At 43.0% G+C, this 14,779-nt stretch overlaps 1 protein-coding gene across 1 annotated transcript in view; it reads left to right on the top strand.

Annotated features, from left to right (window-relative positions):
* brf1b (BRF1 RNA polymerase III transcription initiation factor subunit b) overlaps nt 1–14,779 on the top strand; it is a 475,772-nt gene that overhangs the window by 285,772 nt on the left and 175,221 nt on the right. Inside the window, exons 6-7 of the mRNA XM_060829498.1 lie at nt 605–754; nt 6,238–6,331. Of these exons, the coding sequence (XP_060685481.1) occupies nt 605–754; nt 6,238–6,331 (244 nt within the window). The remainder of the gene's footprint in view (nt 1–604; nt 755–6,237; nt 6,332–14,779) is intronic.

Here is a 14,779-nt window from a genome sequence, read left to right as displayed (position 1 = left end):
ATAGAAAACGTGATAGTTTGTTCTTGCGAGCTCTGCACAGCACTGAGATAAATGGTCAGATAACCTGGTGCTGTGGGTTGATTAAGGGATAAGTATAGGTTAATGCAGCAGATGACTCCTGTATTCCTGTTTGAATCCTTAATATTCATCTGAGAAAGCAGGCAGGGACCTCCTGATTCAGTGGGACAAGGTGGGGCCAAATGGGGGGACAGAGTCAGACATTTGTATGTGGGCTTACCAGAAAAGGAACATGTTTGGAGATTCCTTAAAGCCACACGTTCTGAGGAACTAAATATAGAGACCTTGACTTAACATTTCTGCCACCAAATTGATAGCTGAAAAATCACTGTAGGGATTTAAAAATTTAATTGTATGCATTGTACAGCAACAGAAATGAGGTGTGAATGTGCTAAGAGATCTGACAATAGGTGGTCAGAAACCAGGTGGTCCTTGGAGACTTGATTATGAAAACTCCGCCTTGCATCAGTTTTCCAGAAGAGCCTTTGTGTTGGAGATTATTCTGACTGTCCCTGCCACACTTTGGTTCTGCATTTGATTTCTGTTCTTTCCCTCCTCATTATAATGTTTCTTCCTTTCCCCACAGATCCATGTTTATACATCCCGAGGTTTGCCCATATGCTTGAGTTTGGAGATAAGAACCATGAGGTTTCTATGACAGCACTCCGTTTATTACAAAGGATGAAGCGGGACTGGATGCATACTGGCCGGCGGCCGTCTGGACTATGTGGGGCAGGTACCTTGTCCTCTTCTTTGCTTATACCCTCGTACCTACCTATACTTTCACCCACATCTTCACCTTCATCCTTGTCCAAAAATTAATAAAACTTTCTTTCTGAAAACTCTAAAATTAAATGAACCTTTGGTAAACCACACCTGGAATTCTGTGATTTCTGGTGTCCAGATTATAAAAAGGATATAGAGCTACTGGCAAAAAAAAATGCTGTTGGATGGGTATAACTCTCAGGAAAGATAGCAAAAAACTAGAACTCCTTTCTTTGGAAAAGAGAGTCCCTGAAGATAATTAAGTGATAGATCGTAGACTTTGTGATAAGTCAGGATTTTGGTCAGGCCTGTTTGGAGGATCCCAGCAGGGAGAGAGATGGGATAGTCTGGTTGTTTACCTTGGAGCAGAGGAGACTGAGGGGACATGATTGAGTTTATAAAATTATGAGTGGCACAGGATAGATGGGAATAAAAGATTTCTCTTGGTGAAGGGGCCATAGATTTAAGATAGGGGTGGAAGATTTAGATGAGATGTGAGCAAAGGTTTTTCACCTAGAGGCTGGTGGGAATCTGGAACTCACTGCTTGTAAGGGTGGTATAGGCAGAAACCCTCCTAACGTTTAACAGGGTTTAGATGTACACTTGCAGTGCCAAGGTATGCAAGGCTATAGGCCAAGTGCTGAAAAATGGAATTAGAAAATTTAGGTAGTTGGTTTTTGGCTGGCATGGTCACAATGGGCTGAGGGGCTTTTTCAGACTGTATACCAGCAAGGGACAGAAGAGTAGTTGTTTGTTGTTGGATTTAGAAGCTGAGTTGGGGGAGTGAGGAATGAGGGTGACAAGGTCTTTTGGTAGTGGTGATGGTTTGGAGGTAACGGTATGCTCTTGATGGACCACGTAGAGGAGGTATCCTGAACATGACCCACGCAGTGAAAGCTGCTGTGCTGCTCCCATTCCCCTCTTACAGCCTTCCTCACCACTTCTTATAGTGGTGGAGGCACTTGAGGCAATCAGTTAGCCAAATGAGGGCCTCAATAGGCACAAAGGTGGGCAGGCTGCCTGATGCATTGCCTGCCCTTGGTAATATGGAAGACAGATGGTGGGCGGCACGGTGGCACAGTGGTTAGCACTGCTGCCTCACAGCACCTGAGACCCGGGTTCAATTCCCGACTCAGGTGACTGACTGTGTGGAGTTTGCACGTTCTCCCCGTGTCTGCGTGGGTTTCCTCCGGGTGCTCCGGTTTCCTCCCACAGTCCAAAGATGTGCGGGTCAGGTGAATTGGCCATGCTAAATTGCCCGTAGTGTTAGGTAAGGGGTAAATGTAAGGGTATGGGTGGGTTTCGCTTCGGCGGGTCGGTGTGGACTTGGGCCGAAGGGCCTGTTTCCACACTGTAAGTCTAATCTAATCTAAGATCAGGGGTGCGTGCAAAGGTGGTGGACTGGGCACTGTTTTATTTAAGAAAACCTCTTGTCACCTCAAATACTGGCAGTATACCAGTAAGATTCCTTCCTTTTCAAGAAGCAAGTACAAGGGGAAAGATGCCTGGGTAATTAATAAGTTTTATAAATTGCCTCTAGGCCTGGCAAGTTGAAACACACCTCAGTTTCACAGGCTGATATTTCCTTGGTTTGCTGCCTCCGCTCAACCTGAATAGCTCACCAAACTGGCAGTCCTCCATCCTCCAGGGTAGCTTTTGCAGGGAATAGCAATGTCTGCATTAAAGGTTAGGCTGGGGTGCATCATGGGAGCTGCACTCTGTACTTGGTACTGACTTTACATTGTTCTCTTGATCACAGACTGTTTTCAAAAATTCAATAAACTATATTCAAGTGGCAAGAAAAAGAAATCTAAATACTCCGTTTAAAAACCCGAATCGAGGAATTTTGATGGAAAGTTCAGAAACAGAAATTTTAGAAAAATATTTTATCAAGAACTTGCATTCGCTCCTCCCATCAATTGAACACAACAGTCTTCAGCCCACTCCTCCCCATGCGGCCCCCACCACCATCACCACCACCACTACCACCACCATCATCACCACCACCACCACTACCACCATCACCACCACCACCATCACCACCACCACTACCACCACCATCACCACCACCACTACCACCACCATCACCACCACCACCACCATCACCATCACCACCACCACTGCCACCGCCACCACCACCATCACCACCACCATCACCACCACCACTACTACCACCACCATCAGCACCACCACTACCACCACCATCACCACCACCACCACTACCACCACCACCACTACCACCTTGCTGGAATTGCTGACTGGATTGATTGATGCAGTGCATGTTTACCTCTCATCCCTTCCCAACGTATCCAAAGGAGCATGGGAGTTGGGAGAAATTGTTGTCCTTGGACTATGGTTATTCACCTCCTAACGGTGATATTTCAAATTAAACCTCCTGTTCACTCTGGCTGTCTTTGTGCCGGCTCTCTGCCACAGCCTTTTTTTTAGCTGTGGTGATCTGAGATTGTGGACACTAAATTTGTCCTCAGTGTGAATGGGCATTTTATTGTATAGCCTATGCTATCCAGAAATGGAGTTGGCTTTGATTCTGGAATGAAGAAGTGGCAGGGAGGGAGGAGCAGAGACCTGGTAAGAGATTGTCCTATATTCCATTGGGTTTATGCAAGTGCACAGCCTCTAACACCTGAAGTCTGATCACACGTGCAGTCTGCCTGACCATAGAGCAGCTCCATTGAGCCCATCAAATCCACTCTGCCATTCAATGAGCTCATGGATGATCTGATAATCCTAAATCCATTACTTGATAAAAATCTGCCTGCCCCTGCCTTGAATATAGTTAATAACCCAGTTTTGACAGCGCTTTGATAAAAAGAAATTTCACAGATTAACTACTGTTTGAGAGGAGAACGTCCTCCTCATCACTGTCTTAAGTGTGGCACCCCTCACTCTGAGATTATGCCCTCTGGTCCTAGACTTCCCACAAGTGGAAACAGCCTTTCCTTGTCTACCTTGTCAAGTCCTCAAAGAATTTTGTTTTATTTTAATAAGATCCCCTTTTAAATTCCATTGAGTACAGGCCCAACCTGCTCAGCCTCCCCCAAAGCAACAATCCCTCCATCCCAGTATCAGTCTGTTGCACCCTCCCTGGACTGCTTGTAAACCCGAAACATTGATTTTCCTGCTCCTCTGATGCTGCCTGACCTGCTGTGCTTTTCCAGCAACAAATTCTCAACCCTGATCTCCAGCATCTGCAGACCTCACTGTCTCCTGCCTGTAAAACCAGTATTTCTTTCCTTTGATAAGGAGCACAAAACTATTAACAGTGTTCCAGCTGCTTGTCTGATGCCTCAGTAAGGTGCTCAGTCATGGTATCTCATATGACTTGAACAGTGCTGAAATGTCTAAGGAATCACACAGAAGGAGTTAGTTTTGTAGCCAAGGCAGTTGTATAGACTAAATAGTTTTAGCAAATCTGCATGGACTGAAATTTAGTGTAAACCACTTCCGTCAATCAGGCCCCTTTTTCATAACACCGTGGAATCCCTACAGTGCAGAAACAGGCCATTTAGTTCAATTGTAAATGTTAGAAGTTGTGTCAAGGAGATTCCAGATTTCCTGTGGACTCGGTATTGTTCACTTTAAGGACCTTGTGGCTGATCTTCAGAATCTGAGTGGAAAAGCACTGTGCTGCCAGGGTAGACATCTCTCATTTACGGGGATTGCCCTAAATTTGTTGGCATCAACGGTGCAGTTGGAAATTGCACGTCATAGAGTGATACAGTCCTTCAGCACAGAGACAGGCCCTTTAATCCAAACTGGTCGATGCTGACCAAAATGCCTGTCCATGTTAACCCCATATCCTTCTAGTCTTTTCCTCTCCATATATTTGTTCAAATGCCTTTTAAATGTTGTTAATGTACCCACCTCAACCACTTCTGCTGGCAGCTCATTCCACCCTCTGTGTAAAAAAAAGTTGTCCCTAAGGTTCCCTTTTATCCTTTCCCCTCTAACCTTAAACTGATGCTTTCTAGTCCTCGTTTCCCCAACCCTGGGAAAAGACTGAATGCTTTCACCCTATCCATGTCTCTCATGATTTTATACACCTCTATAAAGACCCCCTCAGTCTCCTACACTCTAAAGAAAAAAGTCCTAGCTTGTCCAACCTCTCCCTATAACTCAGACCATTGAGTCCAGGCAACATCTTTGTAAACTTCTTTTGCACTTTTTCCAATTTAATACCATAGCATGCATGTCAACATTTCTGTGTTTTCCATATGTTCAGGAGCACGGGGTAGATGAGTATACAGTTTGAAGTCAAGGGAGGCTTTCTGAGGAGAGTCCAGTGTGTCTACAGGTACGTATCCTGTAGGGAGTTGAGATAGCTTGCCGTTCAGATTCTGGGCTTTCATCACCTCTGTTACATGACCATGAGAGAGAACTGTTCTGTCTACAAGGAAGAAAGTTCCATTGCTCCAGTTACCTGGCTTGTTGCCTGAGTCAGCTTTGATCAGTCTGACCTCTCAGTTAAACGTACCTGTACCCGATGGAGAAATGTGCACATGATACCTTCCTCTGACAATGAAATGGCCCCCCAATGCACACTCAAGAGGACTAGTCGGAGGAGACACCGGAAGTTGAAGTATATCCCAGCTATACCCAACACCACTGGAGAACAATTGGGTAAAGGCAGTAAGGCTTGGCAGTGATGGTGCAATGCCTTGGAGTCATGGGTTGCAGGGGTTTGTCATTATGCCTCTGATTTTGACAGGCCTGTGATGAAGAGGGAGAGTGCACTTCTGGTTCAGCAGGATAAGTAAGAATTCTCTATTTAGACTACAAAGAGTTAAAGTAATTTATTTTGTGTGGTTGCTTGGATATTTGAGTGCTGTTCAACTTGTTTGAAATACCTTGACTGACTACCTTGTTAATGTACCAACTCTCTGCATCCGATCTTGCCAAGATTCTAGTTTATGTTCACAAATTTCAACCTGCGAAGTATCTAATGTGGCTCATGCTGTCTCAGCAGAGATCTGGCCTTCGTCCTGTGTGAGGGAGAAACCCTGACATGGAGAACAGTTCATCACTGCTCACTGATGAACAATTCTCTTATCAACTTGAGTGGAATGACAGAGCCCTGACAACATGCTAAAGGTTCTCTATGTCTGTCTCTCCCGAAGGATAAATGTATATTGCCAGTAGAAAGATATTTTAAAACAAAGTCGCATATTAGGAAGCATATGTACCCAGAGCTGTGAGCTCCCACCTATTTGGAGTAAGACTCACTCAGTTTGGTTTATATTTTACTGTTATTTGCTCTTTTTTATAAAATAAAATATAATCTCCATTTGAAGATGCCTGCAGTTGGTCTCCTTAGATTGTGATTCTCTCATGTCTGTGCCTCTGTCTGCCAATATCAGTCTTCCCCTGACTGTGTGCGTGTGTATGTTATGTATATTCCAGTCTTTGGGGAATGAATTTGGATGTGTTTTCCAGCTCTCTTGGTTGCTGCTAGAATGCACGATTTCAGGCGAACTGTTAAAGAAGTCATTCGTGTGGTCAAAGTCTGCGAGTCAACTCTCAGGAAAAGGTGAATTTGAATATTTGTGCATTTTCCATCAGTTTGTTTTTGGTATTTAATTTCTTCTTTCTTCTGGGAGTGTTGTCAAGTTTCCTAGGAGTCAGCCATCCTCTGGCATTTCACTCCTCCTTCATGTGTAAAGACAGCTATGCAACCCTAGAGGGCATATAGTTAGATGAAAATGTGTTGCTGGTTAAAGCACAGCAGGTCAGGCAGCATCCAAGGAATAGGAAATTCGACGTTTCGGGCATAAGCCCTTCATCAGGATGAAGGGCTTATGCCCGAAACGTCGAATTTCCTATTCCTTGGATGCTGCCTGACCTGCTGTGCTTTAACCAGCAACACATTTTCAACTGTGATCTCCAGCATCTGCAGACCTCATTTTTTTACCTGGCATATAGTTAGGTATCAATCTTATGGTTAAAGGAGTCAGTATGGGGAAATGCAGGAATGGGGTAATGATTGGATAATCAACGATGATTATATTGAATGAAGGAGCTGGCTAGAAGGGCCAAATGGCCTACTCTGCTCATATTTTCTCTAACATTCAAGCCTAGTTCATTCTCTCTCTCTCTCTGCGGACACTCATGTGGACACATTGTCATATATGCACCTTCTGACTTACCATCATAGCAAGCTTGTTACACATTGCAGCAGGTGATTGGGTATGGTAGGTTAGTTCACCATTCTCAGCTGAGTGGGAGGTTGAACTGCTCTTAGCCAAATGTATTGTTGGGTACGTTATCAGAAACGTGATGTGAAGATTTTTTTCTGATGAAATCCAATGGTGCAATGAGCCAGTCAGATTGGGAAGGTCAGCTTAACCTCCGCCTATGATGAGTGAGCTGATCTCAGCCAGAACAGCAGTGAAAGTACTGCAGTCAAATTCATTGAACTCCATTACGGAGGGGGAAAACTAAGCTGGGATTCTTAATGCTGATGGCTTAATGCATTAAACAGTGATTGGCCTTGACAGTGTATGTCTGTGGTAGGGTGGGGAGGGATCAGGCTGGCATGTGATGCATTCTTGTCAGTAATATATTGTTGCAGTCCATTCCTGGGTAGATTTTGATGGTGCAGGAGATTTTGACCAAAGTGCGGATTGTAGGCTGCATAATCCACCAGTAAGGTGTGTATAAATGGGAGTTATCACTGAGAAGTGAAGAGGGATTGCATTTATAATAGTTCCTTTTGCAACCTTGGAACATACCTAATATTTTTAACGTGCTTTAAAAGGAGAAGCACTGACAGGTTCTTCCTGATGTCTTGGTTAGCATTTATACCGCATTCAACACCTAAAACATACTATTTAATCATTTAAAACAGAAACAAAAAAATACTGGCAGAGCTCAGCAGGTCTGACGGCATCTGTGGAGAGAAAAACAGAGTTAACGTTTCAGGTCAATGACATTTAATTGCTGATTGTGAAGGCTACAGAGTGAAAACTGGCTGTAGTACCTCTGAGGCCAGAGAGATGACAGTTCCGTGTACAGTCCTTCCAGTATCTATGTTTCTGTAAAGTGAAGTAGTTACTATGGTGTTGAACAGATGCATTTGCCCTTAGGGCAATTTTTAAGCATCCTTTCTGACATCAGTAATTTTGTTTTTTAAGTAGTCTCCAATATTTGATGGGAAATCTCTTCTTTCCTTCTGCATGTTAGGTGAGAAGCTATGAAGCATGCTGCCAAATGTCTTTATAATAGTCCCTGTGAAAAGTTGCAGCTGGTTAAAAACCTGTCAGATGTACATGAGGCAGAAAGAGTTCGTGTGTGATTGAAAGCTCAACTTCTAACCATATAATGCATTTCCTTTCCATACCAATGTATTTTATTGTGTTTATTTTCCTTTGATCTGTCCTAACCCTGTTGGTGGTTTGGACTCTTGCTGGGATGTGGTTGTACTGATGCTTCCCCAAAGGCAAAGGCTCCTCCAGGAGCCCACTCCAAAGCGTTAAACAATGACAGTCCAGCTGGATTCTCAATGATGCTGACTGGGAGGTAAACATCGGCTAGAATGATGGACAGAGCTCCCCTGCTCCCTTAGTAATATATTATAACATTTTGGTAGAGCTCAAGGTCATGAAAGGACCTTTATAAATGTACCTACCTCCCTAAGTTCCTCTGTATGTAGTCACTAACTTTACTTGTAATTAGATCGTTCCCATAGCCATGCAATTTTGTGCCCAAGGTTAATGCTCCAGTCTGCTCTCTTGGAAGAGAATCTTCAAGCCTCGCTGAATAATTCAAGGAGGCATACTGAAGAACTGGTTTCATCGTAAACCTCAAGGAGACTCAACTCCTTTACCAACCTGTCCCAGATCAAACTCCACTCCTTCCCTTCATTATGATCAACGGAGAAATCCTCCTAACATTTCCTCTATCTGGGAAGCTACCTCTCATCTAAGGCTGACATCAATGTGCAGATTCAACATAAGACCACAAGAAATAGGAACAGGAGTAGGCCGTTCAGTCCCTTGAACCTGCTTTTCCATTCAATAGGATCATGGCTGATCTGACTTCCCTGCCCTTTCCTCATAGCCCTGATTCTCTGGCTGATCAAGAATCTATCACTGTCAGTCTTACATATGCAGGAAGGTTCTGTCCCCCAGAACTCTCTGTGGAAAGAGTTCCAAAGACACTCAACCCTCTAGGAGAAGAAATTCATCCTCATCTCAGCCTTAAATTGGTGCCCCTTCTGAGACTGTGCTGTCTGGTCCTAGACTCTCCCATGAGGGGGAACATCCTCTCAGCATTGACCCTGTCAAGCCCCTTAAGAATCTGACATGCTTCTATAACATTACCTCTCATTCTTCTAAATCTCAGTGAGTAGAGACCCAACCTGTTTCATCTTTGCTCATAAGACAATTTCTCCATACCAGGGATTATGCTAGTGAACCTTCACTATCCTGCCTCCAGTGAAATGATTTATTTTCCTTAAATAGGGAGATCAGTTCTCCAGATGTAGTCTCTCTAGCACCTTGTACAGTCACAGAACTCTTATGTTCCAATCTCTTGAAACAAGGGCCACCGTTGTATTTGCCTTCCTGATTATCTGCTGCACCTATGTGCATTGTATCCAGTCTATCAGCACAACATTCGGGCGCCGAAGAATAAGAGTCTTCGATGACCATGACATATGTGCTGGTACAACGTCATTGTGTATTAGACCATCACCCCTTCCAGCTCATCAAAATGACTCTGAAACTTGGACTATGTATAGATGCAACCTCAAACCTTTGAGAAGTACCATCGATGATGTTTGAGACGGTTTCTCCACATCTTCTGGGAGGACATGCATACGATCATCTGTGTCCATGAAGCAGCTAGCAACACCAGCATTGAGGCCATGGTCACCTGAAACCAACTCCACTGGGCCAGCCACGTCATTGGTTTGCCTGAGTTCTAACTTTCATAGCAAATCTTCACTCAGCTCAAGGAAAGCACTCGAATGGGACAAAGGAAGCATTTCAAAGGTTCCCTGAACTCTTTCCTCAAGAAATGCAATGCATATATCAATGCATTGGACACTCCTGTTCAGAAGAAACCAACATGGAGGAAACTCCAGTATGAGGGGGTACAATTCTTTGAGAACACACACTGGCAAGAAAAAATCAGAAAAGAACTGGAAAATGGAATGCCAATGATCTCAGGACTGAGGACCAATGTCACCTCCAGAAACTCCTCCCAAATCTGTCGTGGTAGATGTGGCTCTAGGATCAGTCTAATTTAGCTACAGAAGGAATTATGGAACCCATGATCTATGACACAGAATTTCCCATGTTGACAATGATAGTTGTTAGCGAGTGATTGTCAATGATGATTGAAACACTTTTGGAGCAAGAACCTTCTACAAAGTTCAGTCCTTTACCTAATGTCCACATGCATGCAGAGACCTTATGGCAATGGTGAGAATTGTCACTAAAGCCATTTGAAACCTCTCATGTCCCAAAGTGGTTCATCACCATTGAGGTATGTTTTGAAATGTAGTCACCGATGTAGTGTAGGGAACACAGCAGCCAATTTCAACACAGCATGCTTCCACAAACAGCACCGAGCCATTGAGTCATATAGCACAGAGACAGATGCTTTTGTCCAACTCATCCATATTGACCACGTTTCCCAGTCCCATTTGCCTGCAATTGGCCACTATCCTTCTAAACATTTACTATTTATGTATCTGTCTAAATGTCTTTTCAGTGTTACAACTGTACCTGCTTCTATCATTTCCTGAGCAGTTCATTCCACATACAAATTACCCCCTGTGTGAAAAGGTTGTCTCTTAGGTCCTTTTTAAATATTTCCCCTCTCACCTTAAACCTATGCCCTCTAGTTATGGAAATTTCTACCGTAGGGAAAGACCTTGGCTATTCACTTTCTCTATACCTGTCATGATTTTATAAACTTCAATAAGATCACCCCTCAACTTCCCATGCTCCAGAGAAAAATGTCCCAACCTATCAGCTTCTCCTCATAACTCAAACCCTCCAGGTCCAGTCACATCCTTGTAAATCTTTTCTGCACCCTTTCCAGTTTAATAACATCCTTCTGACAGCAGGACAACCAGAACTATATATAGTGTTTCAAAAGTAACCTCGCCAATGGCATATACAGCTGCAAAATGATGTCCCAATATCTATATGCCACTTTCACCACTCTGTCCACCTGTGATGCCATTTTTAAGAACTATGTATATGCACCCCATGTCTTTTTTTGATAACATTATCCAGGGCCCCACCATTAACTGTACAAGTCCTGCTCTAGTTTGCCTTACTAAAATGCAACATCTCACATTTATCTACATTAGATTCTATCTGCCCTCCTCAGCCCATTGACTCAACTAATCAAGATCTCTCTGTATTCTTGGATAGCCTTCTTCACTGCCCACCACATGACCAATTTTGGTATCATCCACAGACTTACTAATCAGATATTTAGTTATATAATCTGTGTTTAATGATGTAAACTGAAGGATAAACATCAATCAGGATATTGTTCTCTGCTCTTCTTTGGCATGTTTTTATAATTGTTATTTATGTACTTTGCTTATAATGGAGTTCATCTTTAAGAACTTCATGGGCTGTTATGTGTACAGTATTGTGATTCTGCCTGACAGTTAATCTTCAGTGGATTTGCACACATACACAGAAGTTGGTTTGCTGTAATGTCTGCTTCATAGATTATAATATATTTTTAACAAACTAATCCATGGAGTTGATCAACAAGCGATTCTCAGATTAGACATAACAGTCTATTAATCAATGTTTATCTGAGAGGACAGGCAGGATCTTCCCTCAAGGTCTTATTTGATAGATCGCATGCTCAAAAACATCAACGAGCATGAGTTGGGGGAGGATCTTCCCCTGGTTCCTGGAGGAATTGCCTTTATTTGTTGTTCGGATCAGGGTATTGCTGGCAGGACTAGTATTTATCTTCCATCCCTATCTGCATATGAGATGGTGGTGGTCAACCACTGTTTTGAGCAAGGTGCAAGTATTGGTTTGGAACAACTGAGGCACCACCAGGATATTTCAAAAGTAATTAAGAGTCAGTTACATTGCTGAAGTGTGGAAGTCATGTCTAAGCTAGACCAGGTGAGACTGTTAGATTCCTTTCTCTATTAAAATTCCTGAACCTGTTGAGTCTTCAACAGCCCAATAGGTTCCTGGTCATGATTATTGATGCTAGTTTTTTAATTTTAAATTTGCTTAATTAATTGAATTTAAATTTCTCAGCTGCAGCAGTGGGATTTTTAACTATGTCTCTGGGACAGTCATGTAGGCTTCTGAATTACTCATCCAGTAACATAATCATTATGCTGCTGTTCCCCATTCTTAAGAGCTCTTGTTGTAGCATAAATTCCCCTCAGTTGAGCCCTGATCCGTCTTTTGTCTGCTTATTCTTAGACAGTAGAATCTTTAGCCAGGCTGGCTATTTCTTTATCCCTAGATGTCCGAAGAAGGTCATGACCTTATTATTTGATGGTAGTAGTTATGGATACATGAATCACACAACGTTTGTATGCAGGTACATCAAGTCATGAGGAAGGCAAATGGAATGTTGTTGTCTAATACAAACAGTTTGAAGTATAATAGGGCCTTGATTAAACTACATCTGGAATACAGTTTTAGTCTAAGTCAGATAGCAAACTTCAGTCTAACTCATTGTGCCAACTGGACATCCCAATCTGACCTAATCCCATTTTCCACCACTTGGCCCATATCCCTTTCAACCTTTCTATTCATGTACCCATCCAGCTGCCTTTTAAATGTTGTAAGTACCTGCCTCTGGTATTTCCTCTGGCAAGTCTTTCCATATGTGCACCACCCTCTGCCTGAAAAGCCCTCTGGTCCTTTTTTAAATCTTTCCACTCTTACTTTAAACCAATGTCCTCCTGATTTGGGCTCCCCTGCCCTGGGGATATTCGCCCTATTCACCCTATCCATTCTCCTCATGTTTTTATAAGCCTGTTTAGGGTCACCCCATAGCCTTCGATGCTCCAGGGGAAAAAAAAGCCCCAGCCTCTTCCTATAACTCAAGTCCTTCAGTTCTGGCAACATCCATTTCTGTATCCTTTTAACACCCTTCCAAGAGAAGGGTGACTGCATTTGTACGCAGTATTCTAAAGGTGGCCTCACCAATATCCTGTACAACCGCAACATGACTTCCCAATTCCTAAACCCAATGTTCCCACCAATGAGGTGAAGCATGACAAAGCTGCCTTCACCATCCTTTCTACCTGCAACTCCACTTTCAAGGAACTATGTACCTGCACCCCAGGTCTCTTTGTTTGCAGCACTCAGTGTATAAGTCCTGCCCTGGTTTGCCTTACCAAAATGCAACATGTATCTAAACTAAATTCCATTTGGCATTCCTTGGTTCATTAGCCCAGCTAATTAAGGTCCTGTTGTACTCTGAGATAACCTCCTTTGCTGTCCACATAAACCTCCTATTTTGGAGTTGTCTACAAATTTACCAACCAAATCAATCATATGAATGATGAAAATCAGTGGATTCAGCACTGATCCATGTGGCACACCACTGGTCACAAGCCTTCAGTTCGAAAAGCAACCCTCTACACCAATCTTCAAGCCAATTTTGCATCCAATTAGCTAGCTCCTCTGGATCCCATGTGATTAAACTTTATTAACCAGTCTACCATGTGGAACCTTGTTGAATATTTGGCTGAAGTCCATGTAAATAATCCATCAAGTTAGAGAGAGACAACTTCCCATGCACGCAGCCATTTTGACTATCCATAATCATCCTTACCTTTTCAAATGTACGTAAATCAGGTCCCTCAGAATCCCCTCCAACACCTTCCCCACTATTGATGTAAGGCTCACTGGTCTATAGTTCCTAGACTTCTCCTCACAGCCTTTTAAAAATAATGGCACCACATTAACCACTCTCCAATCTTCAAGCACCTCACCATGATTATTGATGATACAAATATCACACAAGTAGTCCAGTAATCTCTTCCCTAGCTTCCCACAGAGTTCTAGGAAACACCTGATCAGGACCCGGGGTTTATCTACCTTTGTGTTTTAAGATCCCTAGCACAACCGGCCCCTCAGTCCAACTCGTCCATGCCGACCATATATCCTCAACTAATCTAGTCCCATTTGCCAGCATTTGGCCCATATCCCTCTAAACCCTTCCTATTCATATACCCATCTAGATTCATTTAAATGTTGTGATTGTACTAACCTCCACCACTTCCTCTAGCAGCTCATTCCAGACACGCACCACCCTCTACATAAAAAAGCTGCTCCTTAGGTCCCTTTTAAATCTTTCCCCTCTCACCTTAAATCTATGCCCTCAAGTTTTGGACTCCCCTATCCTGGGGAAAGGACCTTGACTTTCACCTTATCCATGTCCTTCATGATTTAATAAACTTCTATAACGTTCTGTAGTATTGACTGTTTTCAAGATATCACTGTTTTATTTCCCCAAATTCCCTAGCTTCATGTCCTTTTCCACAGTAAACACTGATGCAAAATATTTATTCAGTATCTCACCCATCTCCTGCGGTTCCATGCATAGACTGCCATGTTGATCTTTCAGAGGCATTATTCTTTCCATAGTTACTCTCTTGAACTCAATGTACTGATAGAATCTTTTTGGATTCCCCTATTTGCGAAAGCTATCTCGTGTCCTTCTTTTGACCTTCTGATTTCCTCTTAAGTATATTACCTTTATATTCCTCTAGGGATTCACTTGATCCCAGCTGTCTACTTGATAGATGCCTCCTTTTTCTTAACCAAAGCCTCAATTTTTTTGTCATCCAGCATATGGAAGATATAGAATGTAGGGAAATAGATGGTGACACCTTGAAAAATGAACATATCAGAGGAGGAAGTGTTGAATGTCTTGAAATGCATAAAGGTGGATAAATCCCCAGGACTTGATCAGGTGTACCCTAGAACTCTGTAGGAAGCTAGAGAAGTGATTGCTGGGC

This window comes from Hemiscyllium ocellatum, chromosome 8, assembly GCF_020745735.1.
Source record: "Hemiscyllium ocellatum isolate sHemOce1 chromosome 8, sHemOce1.pat.X.cur, whole genome shotgun sequence".
Classification (NCBI taxonomy): Eukaryota; Metazoa; Chordata; class Chondrichthyes; order Orectolobiformes; family Hemiscylliidae; genus Hemiscyllium; species Hemiscyllium ocellatum.
Note: the sequence above shows the minus strand (reverse complement) of the source record. Positions and strands in the feature narration are given on the sequence as shown.